The sequence below is a fragment of the Melospiza georgiana genome, chromosome 3 (genome assembly GCF_028018845.1).
Source record: "Melospiza georgiana isolate bMelGeo1 chromosome 3, bMelGeo1.pri, whole genome shotgun sequence".
In the NCBI taxonomy this organism is placed as follows: Eukaryota; Metazoa; Chordata; class Aves; order Passeriformes; family Passerellidae; genus Melospiza; species Melospiza georgiana.
This window is the reverse complement of record NC_080432.1, coordinates 113248157-113264543: the sequence shown is the minus strand read 5'-3', so window position 1 is coordinate 113264543 and position 16387 is coordinate 113248157. Positions and strand designations below refer to the sequence as shown.

Below are 16387 nucleotides of genomic sequence, written 5' to 3'. Positions count from 1 at the left end.
GGAATAGCAAGTATGCTGTAAATACTCAATGGATTCTGAAATTCAACATATAAGTGACCTTCTCAGCCACTATCTTAATGCTGCTTCTTGCTCCTTTTTCTTTCTTCCAGCGTCTCATCTGTTAGTTTTACTTATTAAATCAGAATTCTTCCCCTCTCTGCCCATTTCCTGTTTTGTTTTGAACTTTTCCTAATTGAGACTCAATATTCAGTTGAAAGTTATAAAGACCAGACAACAATTTTCAAGTAGATATTTTAAGGTTTTTTTTTTTGTTTTCTCTCTCTTTTCTGAATTTCCGGCGCAATGTTCAGGAACTGAGCAAATGGATCTGAAAACTCTGGTCAGCACATTGCAGGCTTTCATTGAAGGCTCTACTCTGGGAGAGTTTCAGGCACGGCTCCAAACACTGCTGGTTTTCCACTGCCATGTCTTGCTGATGCCTCAAGGAGCAGAAAGGGGTAAGTTGTTAGCATTACCTCTGATGAGTTACCTATACAGCATCCCAGTATTCAGCCATCAGGTGTTCCAGACTTTCCAGACAGGTCACTGAGCTCATACATAGAACACAAGCCAATAGAGCTGTTTTACTGTTTTCCTGCTGGTCAATTTATCCCAGCTTTCAGTGTTGCTAAGCTTCCAAAAAGAACTGTGTTCTATTTACTGTAATGATACTGAAAAATGCCCTCTTGTAAAAAAAGGATGATGGTGATTATTATTGTTATTATCTGTCCATTCTCCCTTCTAGATGTTCTGTGCAGCATCCTGTGGAATCTGTACAATTACTATAAGCAGTTTTCAGAGTGTGTTGAGGCCAAAATCACTGAACTTCGTCAGCCCATAGAAAAGGAACTTAAGGTAAAAGGAGACTTGGCTCAGACAATGTATCAGTCTAACCAAAGAAACAGTGGAGCAGATAATATCTGAATTTGTCTATAATAGTTCTGTTAGCCTCTGAAATCCCTACTAAACATTTTCTTTGGTAAGAATTAATTCTTGAGGTGGGGGAGGGTTTGATTGAAAGCTTTAATGCTTGATCAGTCCCGTTTATCCATGAAGGTTTCTACCCAGGGATGAAGCCCCTGTTCATTTCACAACATCTGGCTATGCAGCGGTTTTTATGCAGTGCAAATATTTTTTTAATAAGATGCCTGTGCAATAATTTGCTCACTTACTGAAATGTTTGGCATTTTAAAGCTACCAGATCATCATAGCTGATAAGGTTTAAAGATCATCTTTGATGTAGAAATAGTTCATTTCATTTACATAAGTAATCCCATTGATTATTTATTTTCCTAATAGGAATTTGTGAAGATTTCCAGGTGGAACGATGTCAGCTTCTGGGCTATAAAGCAATCAGTTGAAAAAATACGCAGGTAAGTCAGAACTTAAAATAAAGCTCCCCTTTTTGAAACCTTCCTTCTGAATGATTTCTCTATAATGTTACATTTGAATGCAGAAATGTTTCTTCTGCTCACAACACAGTGAAAACATTTATTTCCAGCAGCTGAGAGATTTCCAGGATTACAAAACCCAGTAATTTTTTTTCTTTCATTTGTTAATTAGAACTCTCTTTAAATTCATGAAGAAGTTTGAAGTTGTTCTGGATGAGCCGTGTCAGCCTGCCTTGGTGGAGATTGGTAAGGAAGAGCAGCTGGACTGCATGCAAAAGCAAGAAGAGTCTGAAGACAAAGAAACCAAAATTCAGAGGCTAAACAACACATTGAGAAAGGTTCTGTCTGCTAGAACAGATGTTACCAAGGTGACTGAATTAGTTATTCTAAGTGTGGGAAGAACAGTTTCTCTATTCTCATCTATACATTGCTTTTCACTGATTAATGCAGGAAAATCTTATGTAAGTGTCAGATCTGTTGAATATATCATAAACTTTTTTGGTCTTACTTGTGTTCAGTGTTATGCAACACTGCAGATGGGTGGGAATGCAGCATGGGATGACAAGCATGGTCTGTACTGATCTGGCACTATATCTGTGTCTGATACACAGAGATGAGGCTGGTACACATCTCATCTCCCATTTGCTTACGTAGTGTCTGCAGCAATTTGTTACTTCGCTACTAGTGAAGTAAAATAGCCTGGGAGTTGAAATTGTTATTACCCTTTTTTTTCTAAAAAAGGACCCAAACAAATAATGATATAGCTGTAGGATTTGTGTGCATATGAGGTCTGATTAAATACTGAATCACTTTTGGCTTGGATACTAATAAGGGAATGCACTATATTGACACGTTTGCTGTTGACTGACAGTTTGTGGACTGTGAACATTTGCCTTGGACAAGCTGATGCATGGTAAATCCTGTTCCAGAGAGTCTCAGTTTACTATGTCTCTAAATAACTTGCCCAGCTCAGAGAGGAAGTCAGCTAATTTTCTTCCTGAAAGAGATTTCTATTCATATCATTAGTTTCTATTAACAAGATGCAAGAAGACAGACAATCATAACTCATCAGAATTTGGTGGTGAGTGGGAAATGCTGAGTTACCCTCAGCTTTGTTCTGTTTTTTCAGACTAGGAGGAGGGCTGATCTTGCTAAAGTCCTGTACAGGAGGGTAGAGCAAGGAGGCAGAAATTTAATGCAAATCTAATGTATTTGATTGATTGAGCGTTTTGTTTGTTAGTGGGTGATTTGTAAGCCTGTTACTGTTGGTTAACAGAGTTATTGGTTTCACTTCTTGCAGCTCCATGTTGTCTTCATTCCTTAAAGAAGATGCATGCAAACAATTGAAATTGAACAAAAAAAAATTTTAAAAAGCTTTGGATATGCTGAGGAATTAATTCCGTTATTTAATAATTTCTACTTGCACACTGTTTTTGTTGTCTAGTGGAAAGTGAGTGAAGGTGTTCTTACCTGACACTCTGGGGGCATTAGTGATTTAGGTTAATACCTTTAAGCTTGGAAGGCAGAGGAAGCTGACCTGAAGCAATGACTACTTTTTTCATAGAGGTAATGACAAACATCTAAGACAGTAAGATCACTTGACTGTTCAAAAATAATGCCTGCCTGACATACATGTGTTACGATTTTTCTCAAGTGTTGGTGCTGAACTGATGAAAGAATCACATGAACATGTTTTGGGGTTTCAGATAAATGCAGAACTGAGCCCTTTTTAAAATCAATTTACTCCTAGGGATCAAACAAGAGCTGTGAGCATTTGTGTATAATTTTCTTCCATTTTTTTTCAGAAGGCACTCCCAGAATGTCAGGGTGTCATCACATTTCATACAGATTCTCTTCAGTATCGTCTGTCTAAGCTGACGAAGAAAATGAAGAAAATGTGTACATCAGTTACAGAAAATAATTCATTCTTAAACCTGGTGGAAAATCTCGACCAGTTCACAGGTTAGGTTTTCTTGTGATGTCCATACCACAGTTGACTTCTCTGCCATAAATGGAACAAGTCAGGAAAAAGTGCAGATATATCTTCCTAGAGAATGCTTTGCGTACATGAAAATTTAAATCTCATACCTTTGTCTGTTGTCTTCTATACAGGTGGTATTATTGTTTCTGTAGAGGAACTGCAAAATTTAACATTTGATCAGACAGCAACTAAGGAGAAGCAGAAATCAGAGGCAAAGCATATTCAGATGCAAAAGCAACGGGCTTTGTCAGATCTCTTTAAAAGCCTTGCTAAAACAGGTGAGCTTCCACTAAAAATGGGCTTGGTTTAAAAGTACAGAGTTCTTGAGTATTTTACTATCTTTGCCAATATATCTAAACCCACCATAATATGATGTAAGGTAACACCTTTACCCTCCTCATTCATCAGCCTTTTCATATCTTTAAAATGATCCCTAACTCAGCTTTCTTAAAGGACATGGGGCAGTGAAAAGTCTTTAATGTACACAGCTCTGTGTTAGTCTTATTTCAGCTGTGTTGTTCAGCTCAAGATAGCTGAGCTACAACATGTTCTTACATTACAAAACTTGCAGCCTGTTCAAAGACTTGTCAAAATAAGAACATCTGATGCCTTACTACCAACCGTGTGAGGGACATTTTTCATAGGAAACACGAGGGCATCAAAGGGTGTGTGCTGAAATGCCGTTCCAGGTTTGTCATACCGGAAAGGTCTGTCTTGGTCCCGCTCAGAAAACTGCCAGGAAGTTCTGTCCCTGCGTCCGCTGGACGTGCGCAGTGCCTTGGCCGCCGTGGATTGCACACGTGAGCTGGACACCACGTATGTACCAGCACTTCTCACCCTCAGACTGGGCCAATTGCAGCTGTAATATATGGAATTTATGGCGTGTTGATTTACACTGGGGTTTCTCAACAGTAATTCATTTAGGATTTTGCATGTTCCCTTCCTCCCATTGCATCTCAGTTTGGTATGTACAACTGAGCAAGGATTCGGGGCTTTTTTAATTTCATTTTTTTCTATATTTGCGCTTTACCAACTGTACCCTTAGTTTCATTCTTTCCATGAATTAGATTTCAGTTAGCCCTCCACTGTCCAGCCTTGCCTGGGATGCTTTGCTAGCAGTATATTAGAGCATAAACTGCTACTGATTTTATTGAAAGTGAACTGTGATTTCAGGGATTTCTTCTTTGTTTTGTCTTCATTAAATAATGGGATATTTCAGGAGAAAATACATATACTTCAATGTGGGCATTACTGGAAAAGTTTTCTTAGGGGAAAGATGTTTTTTCAGATTTTTTTTAACTGTTTTTCTGTCAACAAGGGCTTTTTTGTCATTGAGACATGGTGGTTATTGTCCTGGGATGTAAGCATTTAGTTTATGTATCAGGGTGAAAAGAAAGGCTTCTGTATGAAGCTGGATTTACCTGCATGGGGGGCAAGAAAAACAATATCACTATGAAAGCATTAAATGGTATTCAAAGATAGAGATCTTGCTGCTGTTGCTTAGGGTTTTCTTAGAATTTATTTTTAAAATCAAATGTATTCTTAAGACTAGAATATTTTTAGATAAAAAGCAGAATTGGAAGATCGATGGATTTTCTAAACAGCAGATTTCAAGCAAAACTGTTGGGTTGAAGAACTGATGTGGTGGCTCCAGCATGCTGAGGTACTTTTTTAATACCATGCTCTTTGTGCTCTGCCAGGTTGCTGACAGAGATTTCTTCTGCCTGGGATGGGTGCCAGAAGTACTTCTATCGGTCACTTGCACGTCACTCACGGCTCCAGACAGCCTTGTTAGCACCTGCCAAGGTAAAACCAGCAAAGAAAAACCAGAATCTTAGTTCTGTTAACTTCATTTACCAGCTTGGACTGAAATTTCCTTGTGGTAAAAAAGTGATGAGAGATAACACTGTGTTGTGTAATGTGATACTAAATATGACACTTTTGTAGCTCTCATTAAATGCAGCATGTTGAAACCTGCTGTTTTCTGTAGGGACAAAATTGGTTTAGGGAAAGAAGTTAATGATCTGTTCAGTGTACATTATCTTTCATCCCAGCAGATCCCTAATTGCCTCATTTTTGTGCATGAAGAAACTCATGAAATGCTGAATCCAAACTTGTAAGGAAAATAATCCCAATGTTGTCCAATGTTCTTGAAGAAATCAGTTGATATTTATAATTGGGCGTAACAGGAGTCTGTGTCTCTTTTAGATTCAACTTTTAGACCAAAGATTGGTCTAAAACCAGTAGAGCAGACAAATGAGCTCTGCCATACCAGAGCAACTTTTCCAAAATTTCAGTAATAAAGCACCTCTTCCAGATGTTCTTCCTCTCACTATGCTTTACCTCTTGTTTTACAACATGATCTTATCAAAGTCACACCCGATAATAGATACAAATAGTGGAATGTGGCTTTGATCAGTTATGCTCTGTGTTGTGACCATCTATTCTGAGCTTTAAGATGTGTCCACTTCTAGTGGAAGGAGTGAAAATAATTGTCATATCTGGTAAAATGAATGGTTGCAGCATTGGTCATGAATGTAAAGCATTTAGGCTGGTACTTCTTCAGATTTTAATCATTATTTGTATAAGGTAGATTTAATACTGGAACTGAATTCCTGATAAGAATTGTTGCAGTGGAATGAAATCTAATGTGAGTGACTGTTACAGAAATTACTTGAAAGGCAAATTTTATGCAAATTTTGTAAGACTTGTTCAATTAAACCATAATCTTTCAGCCTGCTCAGTGAAATGGAGGCACACAGACTGCTGTGGTCTCGTTGTTCATCTAACTGTCCCCTCTCACCTTTTCTGTCTCTGTTTTGTTTAGGATATTGGGCTGGGCAGCATTGAACGCTGCAAAGGGTTCACTGCACACCTCATGCAGATGCTTGTGAGACAGAGGAGATCTCTTACTGCACTCACAGAACAGTGGATCTTACTCAGGTATTTTCCATCTTCCAATGTTAAATTGTTGGCAAGAAGTTTTGACAGTAAGCAGATCAGTTCAAGAAAGATGGAAAATAAGGCAGAAGAAAGTAACAGCTTTTTCCTCTGCTTCCCAGTATTTCTTCTCCTCTCAAGCCTAGATAGGAAAGATCTAAGTTTATCTTATCACTGCAGCCAGTATTTTGGAATCAAAATAATTTTGTAGAACATGTAAGGCATATATGTGAGCTAATTTCTGTAGTTAATTACACAGTTAAACCATTAATCTTACAGATTGTTGTATCTCTCATTTGGTATTGGCCTAAGTAAATTTTGTGTACATTCAAGTTGTTGGCTTGACCTGGGGCAAATAAATGATCTGGATGGTATTTTGAGCCAAAATAAATAAAACATCAACAGCTTACAAAGAAAAATTCTAGAAAGGTGGGACATACTGGATATTGTGTCAAAACTGTAAAAGGAAAAGTGTGTAAGAATCTTTCTTACTCTATGTGATCTTTTATTTCATTGCTTGAGTCATCAGAGTCATTGCAAATGACACCTTTGTTGAGCATATTTGTGCTTAGCACTCTAGTCCATAAAACTTCTAGAAGTCAGGTTAGGAGCTAGCACCTTTGTACAGAGAAGGAATTCTGGACTGGAGATTACTGCTGCAAAATTTATTGTGAGGCCAGGAAACTTGAAAAAAATGAATAAACAGAAAACCCCAACTAAACAAACTTCTTAGCTTTACAGTCACAGAAATAGTAAAACTTTGTGGACATTTATCTGCATTACTATGGCTTTCATAACAATCAGATTTCCAGGGCTTTGTAGTATTTCATAATTCAGGGAGGGAAAAAAATCACTAATTAACCAACGTTTAAAAAAAAAACCCAACAAACTATTGTTTTAGTCTTTCCAGGAGAAGTTATTAGCTAGATTTTTAAAAAAAATTAGTTAAAGATATATCTTTTAAAAATGAAGTACAGCTTAAGACTCAGTGATTTTACCTTCTCTTTCTTTCATCTTTACTAGGAACCTCCTGAGTTGTATACAAGAGATAGATTCTAGGCTGACTGCTGGCAGAGACTACAATGCAGCATTTCCTCCTCAAGGCAGTATTCAGTGCTGGACAGACAGACTGCAGCAGCTCTGCATGCAGTGTGTGATGGCTCTCGAGGAGCTGTCCTGGTTTCTCCAGTGCTGCCCAAAAGAAGAGTCAGCCAGGAGCAGTGACAGTGAAAGGAGCCATGTGAAACCCAACGTTGCTCAGGGTGCAGTCCCTGAAATGGGAGATGTTCTTGCAGGAATACCTGACCTGATTCCCTCGGATCTAAAGCTCTTGTCTCCAGTATCAGCTGAGCAGTTGCCTCCTGGGTGCAGGATGAGGAATAAGGATCAGTTGTGGCTGCAGGTAGCTACACAACTGACTGCAATGATAGCAAACGTGAAGGCCGTGAAAGCAGAGGTGGACAGAGTAAGACAACAGTCACGTGAGACCTCCTTTTATTCCTGGTGAGTCCTACACATGAACATCTCTTCTTTATGTTCACATAGTAGGTGTGAAGTGATTTTGGAAAATTTTTGCCTATGCATATATTCAAAAGTGGGTTCAGGTGCTCCTCAAACATTTTTCCATTCATTTTTTTTGCAAAATGCATTGCCTGACTCTTTAAGATATGTATGTCTTCTCCCATTCCCTTGACAAGTGAAAAAAATTTCTGTCTCAGCTTCCCACTTTGTCTTTGGTCTCTCAGGATTTTATCCCCATAGATCGTTAGCTAATGAGGTGAATTTCAAATATAAATTTAATGAAGAGATTTTCATTTTAAAATAAGTTTGTAGCCTATTTAATAATATTCTTCTAATTTTCTCTCTGCTTCAAAGTGTGACTATAAGCTTTTTGTCAAATCTTTTACTTACTAAATTCAGGATGAAGATATGCTGCCTCTCCCTTATCCATGACCAAGAAAAGGCTTAATCTGAAGTTGGACTGTTTGTTCTTGTTTCAGTATTATGGTATTTCTGTTGCAGGAAAGACTTTGAAGTTTGCACATCAGCTGTGAGTTGTTTGCTGGAAGTGTCAGCCCAGTTACAAAGCATAGAATCCCTGTTTCTTCCAAATGGACAAGACATGGAAGCTGCAAATCAGATTGCCCTAATCAAGAGCCTGAAGTATATACAAGAAGAAGTTAATAACACATCTTCACGCTTCACAGCCTGGAGAACACAGCTTCTTGCTCCTGTGTCAGATTGCACTGGTGAGGATAATTTTTCTCTACCTGATTTATAATGTTGGTAAAGACATAAGAATTTATTCGTTTGGTTATTGCTGAAGGTGGCCCTGTGTTCCTTCTGATATCCAAAAACTTCATGAAATGAAAACTTGCAAAATTTAGTCCAGACTTTATTTGTGCAGTAGAATTTTTTTTACCATCTCTATTAGTGATGGATCCTGCACCATAATTATAGGTCACAATTAACAAGAAGATTTTGGTAGAACTGTACAGTAAAAGCTGCATAGTGCTGTCATTGTCCTTGCATAAAGGAAACATAGGAACCTGTAATCTGATGTTTACAAGCATGTAAAACTGCCTGTGTTATGTTCAAAAGGAAATCAACAGTCAGATGAAGAGTTTGTGGAGCAATTCTCAACAAAAGTGGAAACTGTTATCCATGCTGTTCTGTATGCTGTTCAGTGTTTGGTAGAGAGAAAACAGGAAGGTGGAAAAGAAGAAGAAAAATCTGCAGAGGAAAATGGTAAGTTTGTCAATATACTTGAGTGGGGAGCAGAAGAGTTTAAACCATGCAAACATTAATTTTTTAAACAGTGTATGTCAGAGGTACCAATACACAAGGAAATTACTATTGTAATAGGAATTGTGTATTTAGACAGGGTGGCTATTTCTAGATTACTTGCTATAACATTCTAAAAATGTCTGATTTGATCTCCATTTTTTTATGTGTTTGAAAACAAAGAGGATGCGGCCTTACTTGATGTGATTAAAGCTGGACATATAACTAAACTTTTGGATCAAGATCTGTCTGCTGATCTGGAGGCTTTACATGTGCAGAAGGCAATTTTAGGTGTTTCAGAACTCCTGGAGATCCTGAAATCTTACAGGGAAGACTGCACTTCATATAAACATAAGGTAATTTTTTTCTTTTCATGAGTTTCTTGGCTTAGGAGTCTTGAGATATTCGGAATTGTAACTACTTGGGGGTTAAATGTGCATTGCTTCTTCTTGCCCAGTGCCTTAGAACTAGAAGCATATGAGAAACTGGGGACAAATAAAAGTAGTCTTCTGTAGTGTCTGGCAAAAGCTAAACAGCTAAACATTCCTGTAGTAAGAAGACAAAGTTTTTGTGAAAAATCTAGGAAAAGCTCCAGAAACATTAGAATTAGTACTTAAACTCACCTACTGGTATTTCTGCTTTGAGCGTGTTTTCAGTCACTGTCATGAGCCTCTCTGAGGTGCATGTCAGTAAGTACAAGTAATGACTGACAGCTGATTTTTTACTTTAATTGTAGTTCTTCAACCAGTCGTGCTATTTGCTGGTGCGCCTAAAGCCCATGCTCTGCAAATATTCAGACCTCATCCTGTTCTACCTCACTATTTCACTGGCATCTCACAGGAGTACTGCAAAGCTGCTTTCTGTTCTAACCAGCATTTTTACAGAGCTTGCTCTGAAGGTAAGTTATTAGAGGTAACAGTGGCTTTATGGCAAGCATATAGTTAATGTGTAAAAGTCTTGAGTAGAAACTAAGCTGAAAAATGTACTTACTACTGAGGAAGATTTTGAGTTTCTGTTCACCTTTGCAGGGATTTTGTTTGCCAAAAGAGTTACTTGAAGAAGAAGCAGGAGAGGGAGCAACAGAGTTCCATGACTATGAGGATGGTGGTATTGGAGAAGGGGAAGGCAAGAAGGATGTGAGCGACAAAATAGAAAGTGAAGATCAGGCAAGTGTTTGGGGTTGATCTTGTTTAATTGAAGTGAAACTGAAAAAGCTCTTGAAATCCATGATGTGGATGTGTTAGGTAAAAAGAAACACAAAGTTATCTTCAATCTCCTATTTATGTTGGCTTTTATTTTTGCTTATCAGTTTAAGATCTTGTTGTGATACTTTTAATATCACAATATGTTTTTGTGTGTTTTAATATGCTTGTGAAGCTTTTAATATATAGGCAAGATTAATTGTAATTTTTTGCTTTACCACTGATTTAGATAGAAGACAGTTATCAAAAAGGGAAAGAGAAGGAGAAAGAGGATCAAGATTCTAAACCAGACATTGAAGGAGAAGACAATGCAATTGAAATGTCTGAAGACTTTGAAGGAAAGATGCATGATGGAGAATTGGAGAAAAAAGGTTTGATTCTTTCATTATGGCAAACTTATAAGAAAAGTTATAGATCAGTTTAGTAATGGTTGATGTTTTCCTATAACATGTGCATGTGTGTCCTTTGCAGCTTATATCAATTAAACTGAATGGGGTGATAAAATTTAGGTTCAGAGTATGATTACTTATTTGCTTCTAAAGTTAATAAAACATCTTTTCTCTCTTCCATACTGAAACACATTCTGAACTGTACACAGAAGATGAGGAAAATTCAGATGAAGAGGAAGAACTGGATAAGCAGATGGGCAATCTTGATAATGCTGAAGCTGATGATAAACTAGATGAAAGGCTCTGGGGGGATGATGAAGATGATGATGATGATGAAGATGCTAGTAGTAAAACAGAAGAAACTGGACCAGGAATGGATGAGGTAATAAGGAACAAGATGGGGGGGGGGGGAAAGTATCAAAGGAATTGAACTCTGCTAACTTAATGTGACCTAGATGGGAATTGCTCTTGTAGCTTTTTGCCTTAGAAGGGGATAATTTCAGGGAATATGTTCTGTTGAGTGTTGGCTTTTTTTTTTTTTTTTTTAGTAGGAGATGATGTCACTAAGACTTTGAAAAGTGGGTAAAGTTAATTGAGCTTCTTTTGGATTTATTAATAGGAGGATTCAGAGCTCGTTGCAAAAGATGACAACTTGGGGACAGGAAACAAGGATAATAAAAAAAAGCCTCCCAAGAATGAGGAAAAAGAGCAACAGGAAGAGGACAGTGGAAATAAAGAGAAAATCCATGAACAAATTGATGAGGTAAAAATTATTTGGACTAAATGGAGTATCTTACTGTTAAACCACACTCTGTTGCTCATACCATGTTTCTGAGAATTTGAAATGCTTTTTTTTAATAGTGAAGCACCCTGAAAAAAGTTCATTTCAGAGCTAAAAGTAAGCCATACTGTATCCATTATAATACACATTTATTTTCTGATTCATATTCCAGAAAGGATTTCTGGAATATGTAATAGCTGAACTTGTAATAGCTGCCAAAACAGGCTTTACATTGAATTGATGTTTTGATGGACAAAGCTTCAAAACTCTAATTCTGTTGTGTTTAGCAAAAGAAACACCTTAGTATGCAAGAGTACATTTAGCATCTCCAAGAGTGCATATTCTGTTTGGAATGTTTCAGCTAGGAAAATTGGCTTTGGAACACAAAACATGGTGATTGTAAGTACCACCAATTTATGTAAATGTATTTGCTGAAATTAATCTTTCTGCTCCTTATGCATGATTATGTGTACCACTGGAAATCCACTTTTAACTGATCAAAATGTAATATTGTATCCAGGATGTCTTTGTCCTAGGGAGGAGAGTAGGATCTTGTTTCTAATCTTAGCTTATCCTCACACTTAGTCCGTGCCTGTTATTGTTTCCCTCATTCTTTTGCTGACAGCGTGAATATGATGACAATGAAGTAGATCCTTATCATGGCCAGCAAGAAAAGGAGCCTGAAATTGAACCTTTGGACCTGCCTGATAATTTGAATCTGGAGAGTAATGAGAAGAGTGATGATGAGGAGGAGGAAGGTACAGCTGAAAATCTCTACAGATTCCGAGATGAAAGCCACATGAAAGCGGGGTGGGGGGACGATCAGATCATGAACCCTTTTTGTCTACAGAAAGGAGAGAGATGGTGGTAGGATTCAGTGTAACCACCAGTAAGCTACAAATTCATTTGTGCATCCAAACACCAACATACCAAGTGCAGGCCAGACAAGAAGTCAGCATGACAACATTTTCCTTTACCTCCCTTTCATGCACACTGTGGAGCATGTTTTTCATGGTGCCCAAGTGATACAGCCTAACTCAGGCTGGAATCTCCTTATTTAATTGTCCAGTTGCTTTTGTGGTTTCATTTTTCTTCTATTATACTTCTAAGTATTTGTACTCTCGAAAGTCAATTTGCTTTCAGGAATATTAGGTTAAAGGAAGTTACTAGGAATTCATCCTGTTGTACTGCTAGCTAGAAATCAGCTGTGACTTAAAGGCATTATCTGGCTATAGAAAACACAGACTCTGTGTATAGAACTGAGTATTTTATAGGTTTTTGACAGGCTGGGCAGTTTTATACCAAATACCTGTAATATTCACTGTCTCTATACTTCACTGAAAGTTTTATATACCTTTCTGAATTTTTTTTATTCAGAAGAAGAGAATGATTTTGAAATAGATGAGAAACCTATGGATTTAAATGAGGCAGAGAAGAAAGAAGAACAGAATGCAGAGGATACTGGTGAGACAGAAGGAGATGATCAAGATGCAAAAGCAGCTGAAGAAGGCATTTCTGAAGATAAAGAGGAGAAGGAAGATGAAGGAGATAAAGAAGATCAAGATCACAATCAAGAAGAAAAGGCAGAGAACACTGAGGATGCACAAGAAGAAGACGAAGAGTCGCAACCACCTGATGAGAAAAAAAATGAATCTGCTGAAGATAAGGGAATCCCTAATGAAGACCAAGGCCTTCAACCTCAGGTACAATGTAATAAATAAAAGTGTGATTTTCTTTTTTTTTTATTGCCTTATACGAGATTTAAGAAATGGATGTGCTGTGTGATACTCTGAAACAAATTTGACATTGAATAGACACAGTGAGAGTCTTCATCAAGGTACTAAGAACTGCCTATTAAGCATGTGTTTCTGCTGTCTGTGTTCCTGCTGCCTCCTTGGCCTTGTGTTAGAGTGGAACTTTTTCAGTCGTGAGGGACCTACAGTGATCATCTAGTCCAGCTGCCTGACCACTTCAGGGCTGACCAGAAGTTTAAACATATTTATTAAGCACATGGTCCAAATACCTCTTAAACACTGACAGCTCTGGGGCATAGGCCACCTCTCTAGGAAGCCTTTTCCAGTGTTTGACCACCCTGTCAGTAAAGAAGTGATACCAAACTCCTAATGACCATTCCCATGCATCCTATCACTGGGTACCAGGGTGAAGGGATCAGCAACTCTCTCTCTATGTCCCTTCCTCAGGAAGTTGTAGAGAGCAATGGGGCCACCCTTCAGCCTCCTTCTCTCCAAACTAGACAAGCCCAAAGTCCTTAGCCGCTCTTTATAGGACATTCCAGCCCTTGCACCACCTTTGTTACTCCCCTCTGGCCACATTCAAGGACCTTCACATCCTTCTTAACTTGTGGGGCCCAGAGCTGCACACAGCACTCAGATGAGGCTGCACCAATGCTGAATACAGTGGATTCAGCACCTCTTTTGACCAGCTGGGGTTGCTGTGTTTGATGCACCCCAGGATGGGGATTGCCCTCTGGGCTGCCAGGGCTCAGTGCTCACTCACACAGGGCCTGCTGTGGGCCAGCATCCCCAGATCCCTTTGCAGGGCTGCTCTCCAACCACTTCTCTTCCCTCTATGCTTGAGCCCAGTGTTATTCCATCCTAGGTGCAGAATCCAGCATTTGGACCTGTTAAATTTCGTCCTGTTAATCATAGTCCAGTGCCCCAATCAATCTAAATTCCTTTGCAAGGGGCCTTTTATCCTCCAAGAGAGGATAAAAGCACCTCCCAGTTTGTATCAGCAAGCTTGCTAATGGAGCATTCAACTCCTGTATCTAGGTCATTGATAAATACATTAAAGAGGACTAGTCCTGGAGCTGAAACCCAAGGAGCTGCTGACTGTCACGAGATGAAATCTCATTCACTACAACTATTTTAGCCGTAGAATCCACCCAGCATACTGTGAATCCACTCATCCCACAGCTGGACAACGTGTCCAAAAGGATGCTGTGAGGGATGCTATCAAAAGCCTTACTAAAAATCCAGAAAAACCACATCCACTGCCTTCTCTTCATGTGCTAAGCTGGTGACCTCATCACAGAAGGGCTATCCAGTTAAACGGGCCTTTCCCTTTGTTAGGCCATCCTGACTGTGTCTTACAACTGTATTTGTCTTTAAGTGCCTTTCAGTAACACACAGTTCTCAGTGTTTTTTAGAATGTTAAAATAATCTGTTATTTCAGGAAGAGGAGGATAAAGGTAATTCAGAGATGGATGAAGAGATCCCTGAGGCCGAGGAAAGAACGGAGCATGAAACACAAGGGCAGACTGGGCAAGAAAATCTGCAGAGTGACAGTGCTGTTGAGCTGGCTGGAGAGGCTTCAGAAAGAGACCAGTCTAAAGAGGTAAATTATGTGGAAGTGTTGGAGTTAAAAATGCTAAATTTGTTAATTGTGTTTTCACAATGCTAAATTGTGTTTTCAAGTTGAAATCAGGGAACTGCTGCCATAGTTTTTAAGAACTGTATATAAGACCTTAGTTTATACCAGTTGTAAATTCACTGAAAAAAAAAACGTAAAGACCATGTGATACCCAGCACTTTCACTGCTGTAAAGATAAGTTTAGGATAATTGTTGAACTGTAGAAGTGGCTTGTCTGCTCTCCATAAGAATTATACTTGCAGTTATGATCCATTGGTCATTTAGAACAGAAAGTAGCAAAGCACGGCAGTTTAACATCTGGAGTTTATTTACAGTAGTTTTTCTATTTTTGGTTACACTTGAAATTTATTTTTTTTTCTTTCAGGAAAGTGGAACTGGAGCTTCAAGTGCAAATCAGTCAGAAGGCCATGAATCCACACGCATGGCCCGGATGGCTTCTCAGAAGCAAAGCATAAAAAATACGCAGGTTGGTCTCTTCTTTTAAATTTTTGTTTAAATGTCTTAATATTGACCAGCAAATAGTCAGGACTCAGTTTCTCCTTGTCAGAGCACAGTTGTCATTAGTGGTGGGTTACACCTCTCTGGAAGTTCATGGTGTTAATTTGTTCCTTTTCAGAGTTTCAAGAGGAAACCTGGCCATGCAGACAACGAGCGCTCGATGGGAGATCACAATGAGCGCATCCACAAGCGACTGAGAACCATGGAATCCAGCAGTGAAGCAAAGCAGGATGCAGCTCAGCCTAAACAAAACGTGGAGGAGGCTGATGCATTTGAACATATTAAACAAAGCTCTGAACACTATGATGCACAGACATATGGTACAGTGGGATTTCTGGGGGTAAAGAGTTGTCATTGCAGAATCAAATCGTGAAACACTTGTTTTTGCTGTAGTTTCCCCTGTTTGCTTTCTTAAGTTGTCTTGCTTTGGTTAAAGGTGCCACACCATTTCACTACAATAAATGCTACTGTGCAGTCAGACTCTAACCAACAGTAACACTTCTGAAAATACTGATTTTGACTTTAAAAATAAATTTTATCTTAATATCTTCACAATCTATTCTTTTCAAATCTTACTTCAGCTAATCAAGGCAAGAGCTTACTGACATAACATGGCACACCAGAATGAAAGATAAAGCAGGGGTTTGAGACTCAGATCTCTTCTAAGTTCACTGAAATTGATACACAGTGGCCTCAGAATGTAATTTTTTTTTAACTTTACTACCTCTCCTTCCACTTTCCTATTCACAAGTGTTGTTGTCTTTGTGCAGATGTAGCTAGCAAGGAGCAAGAGAAACCTTTTATGCCTCCTGAAGAGAAGGAAGAAGGAGACTTTGAAGATGCAGCAATGGAAACAGAAATGGAAGATGAGGATCTCAGAGCAGTAGACACTGAAGAGCTGAAACCAGAAAAAAAGAAGTCTAATGCCACTAAACCTTCTGGTACATTAACTTGTAAAGCATTCTAAATGCATGCTGATATGGATCTTTAGATGTATATGTAGGTATTCAGATTTGCATGTAGTAGAT

The 16387-nt window shown here is 38.6% G+C and overlaps 1 protein-coding gene across 2 annotated transcripts in view; it reads left to right on the top strand.

Moving 5' to 3' along the window:
* The window catches only part of MDN1 (midasin AAA ATPase 1), a 92746-nt gene that overhangs the window by 66811 nt on the left and 9548 nt on the right, over positions 1-16387 (top strand). The window contains exons 70-93 of one of the 2 annotated variants that reach the window (XM_058019739.1): positions 312-458; positions 746-855; positions 1300-1373; positions 1564-1759; positions 3197-3353; positions 3504-3650; positions 4062-4188; positions 5073-5178; positions 6200-6315; positions 7336-7815; positions 8335-8561; positions 8914-9060; positions 9280-9452; positions 9833-9994; positions 10125-10262; positions 10528-10669; positions 10897-11069; positions 11307-11450; positions 12094-12226; positions 12846-13171; positions 14664-14825; positions 15226-15327; positions 15478-15679; positions 16130-16300. In XM_058019739.1, the coding sequence (XP_057875722.1) occupies positions 312-458; positions 746-855; positions 1300-1373; positions 1564-1759; positions 3197-3353; positions 3504-3650; positions 4062-4188; positions 5073-5178; positions 6200-6315; positions 7336-7815; positions 8335-8561; positions 8914-9060; positions 9280-9452; positions 9833-9994; positions 10125-10262; positions 10528-10669; positions 10897-11069; positions 11307-11450; positions 12094-12226; positions 12846-13171; positions 14664-14825; positions 15226-15327; positions 15478-15679; positions 16130-16300 (4062 nt within the window). The remainder of the gene's footprint in view (positions 1-311; positions 459-745; positions 856-1299; positions 1374-1563; positions 1760-3196; positions 3354-3503; positions 3651-4061; positions 4189-5072; positions 5179-6199; positions 6316-7335; positions 7816-8334; positions 8562-8913; positions 9061-9279; positions 9453-9832; positions 9995-10124; positions 10263-10527; positions 10670-10896; positions 11070-11306; positions 11451-12093; positions 12227-12845; positions 13172-14663; positions 14826-15225; positions 15328-15477; positions 15680-16129; positions 16301-16387) is intronic. The other variant, XM_058019740.1, reaches the window with a different exon arrangement.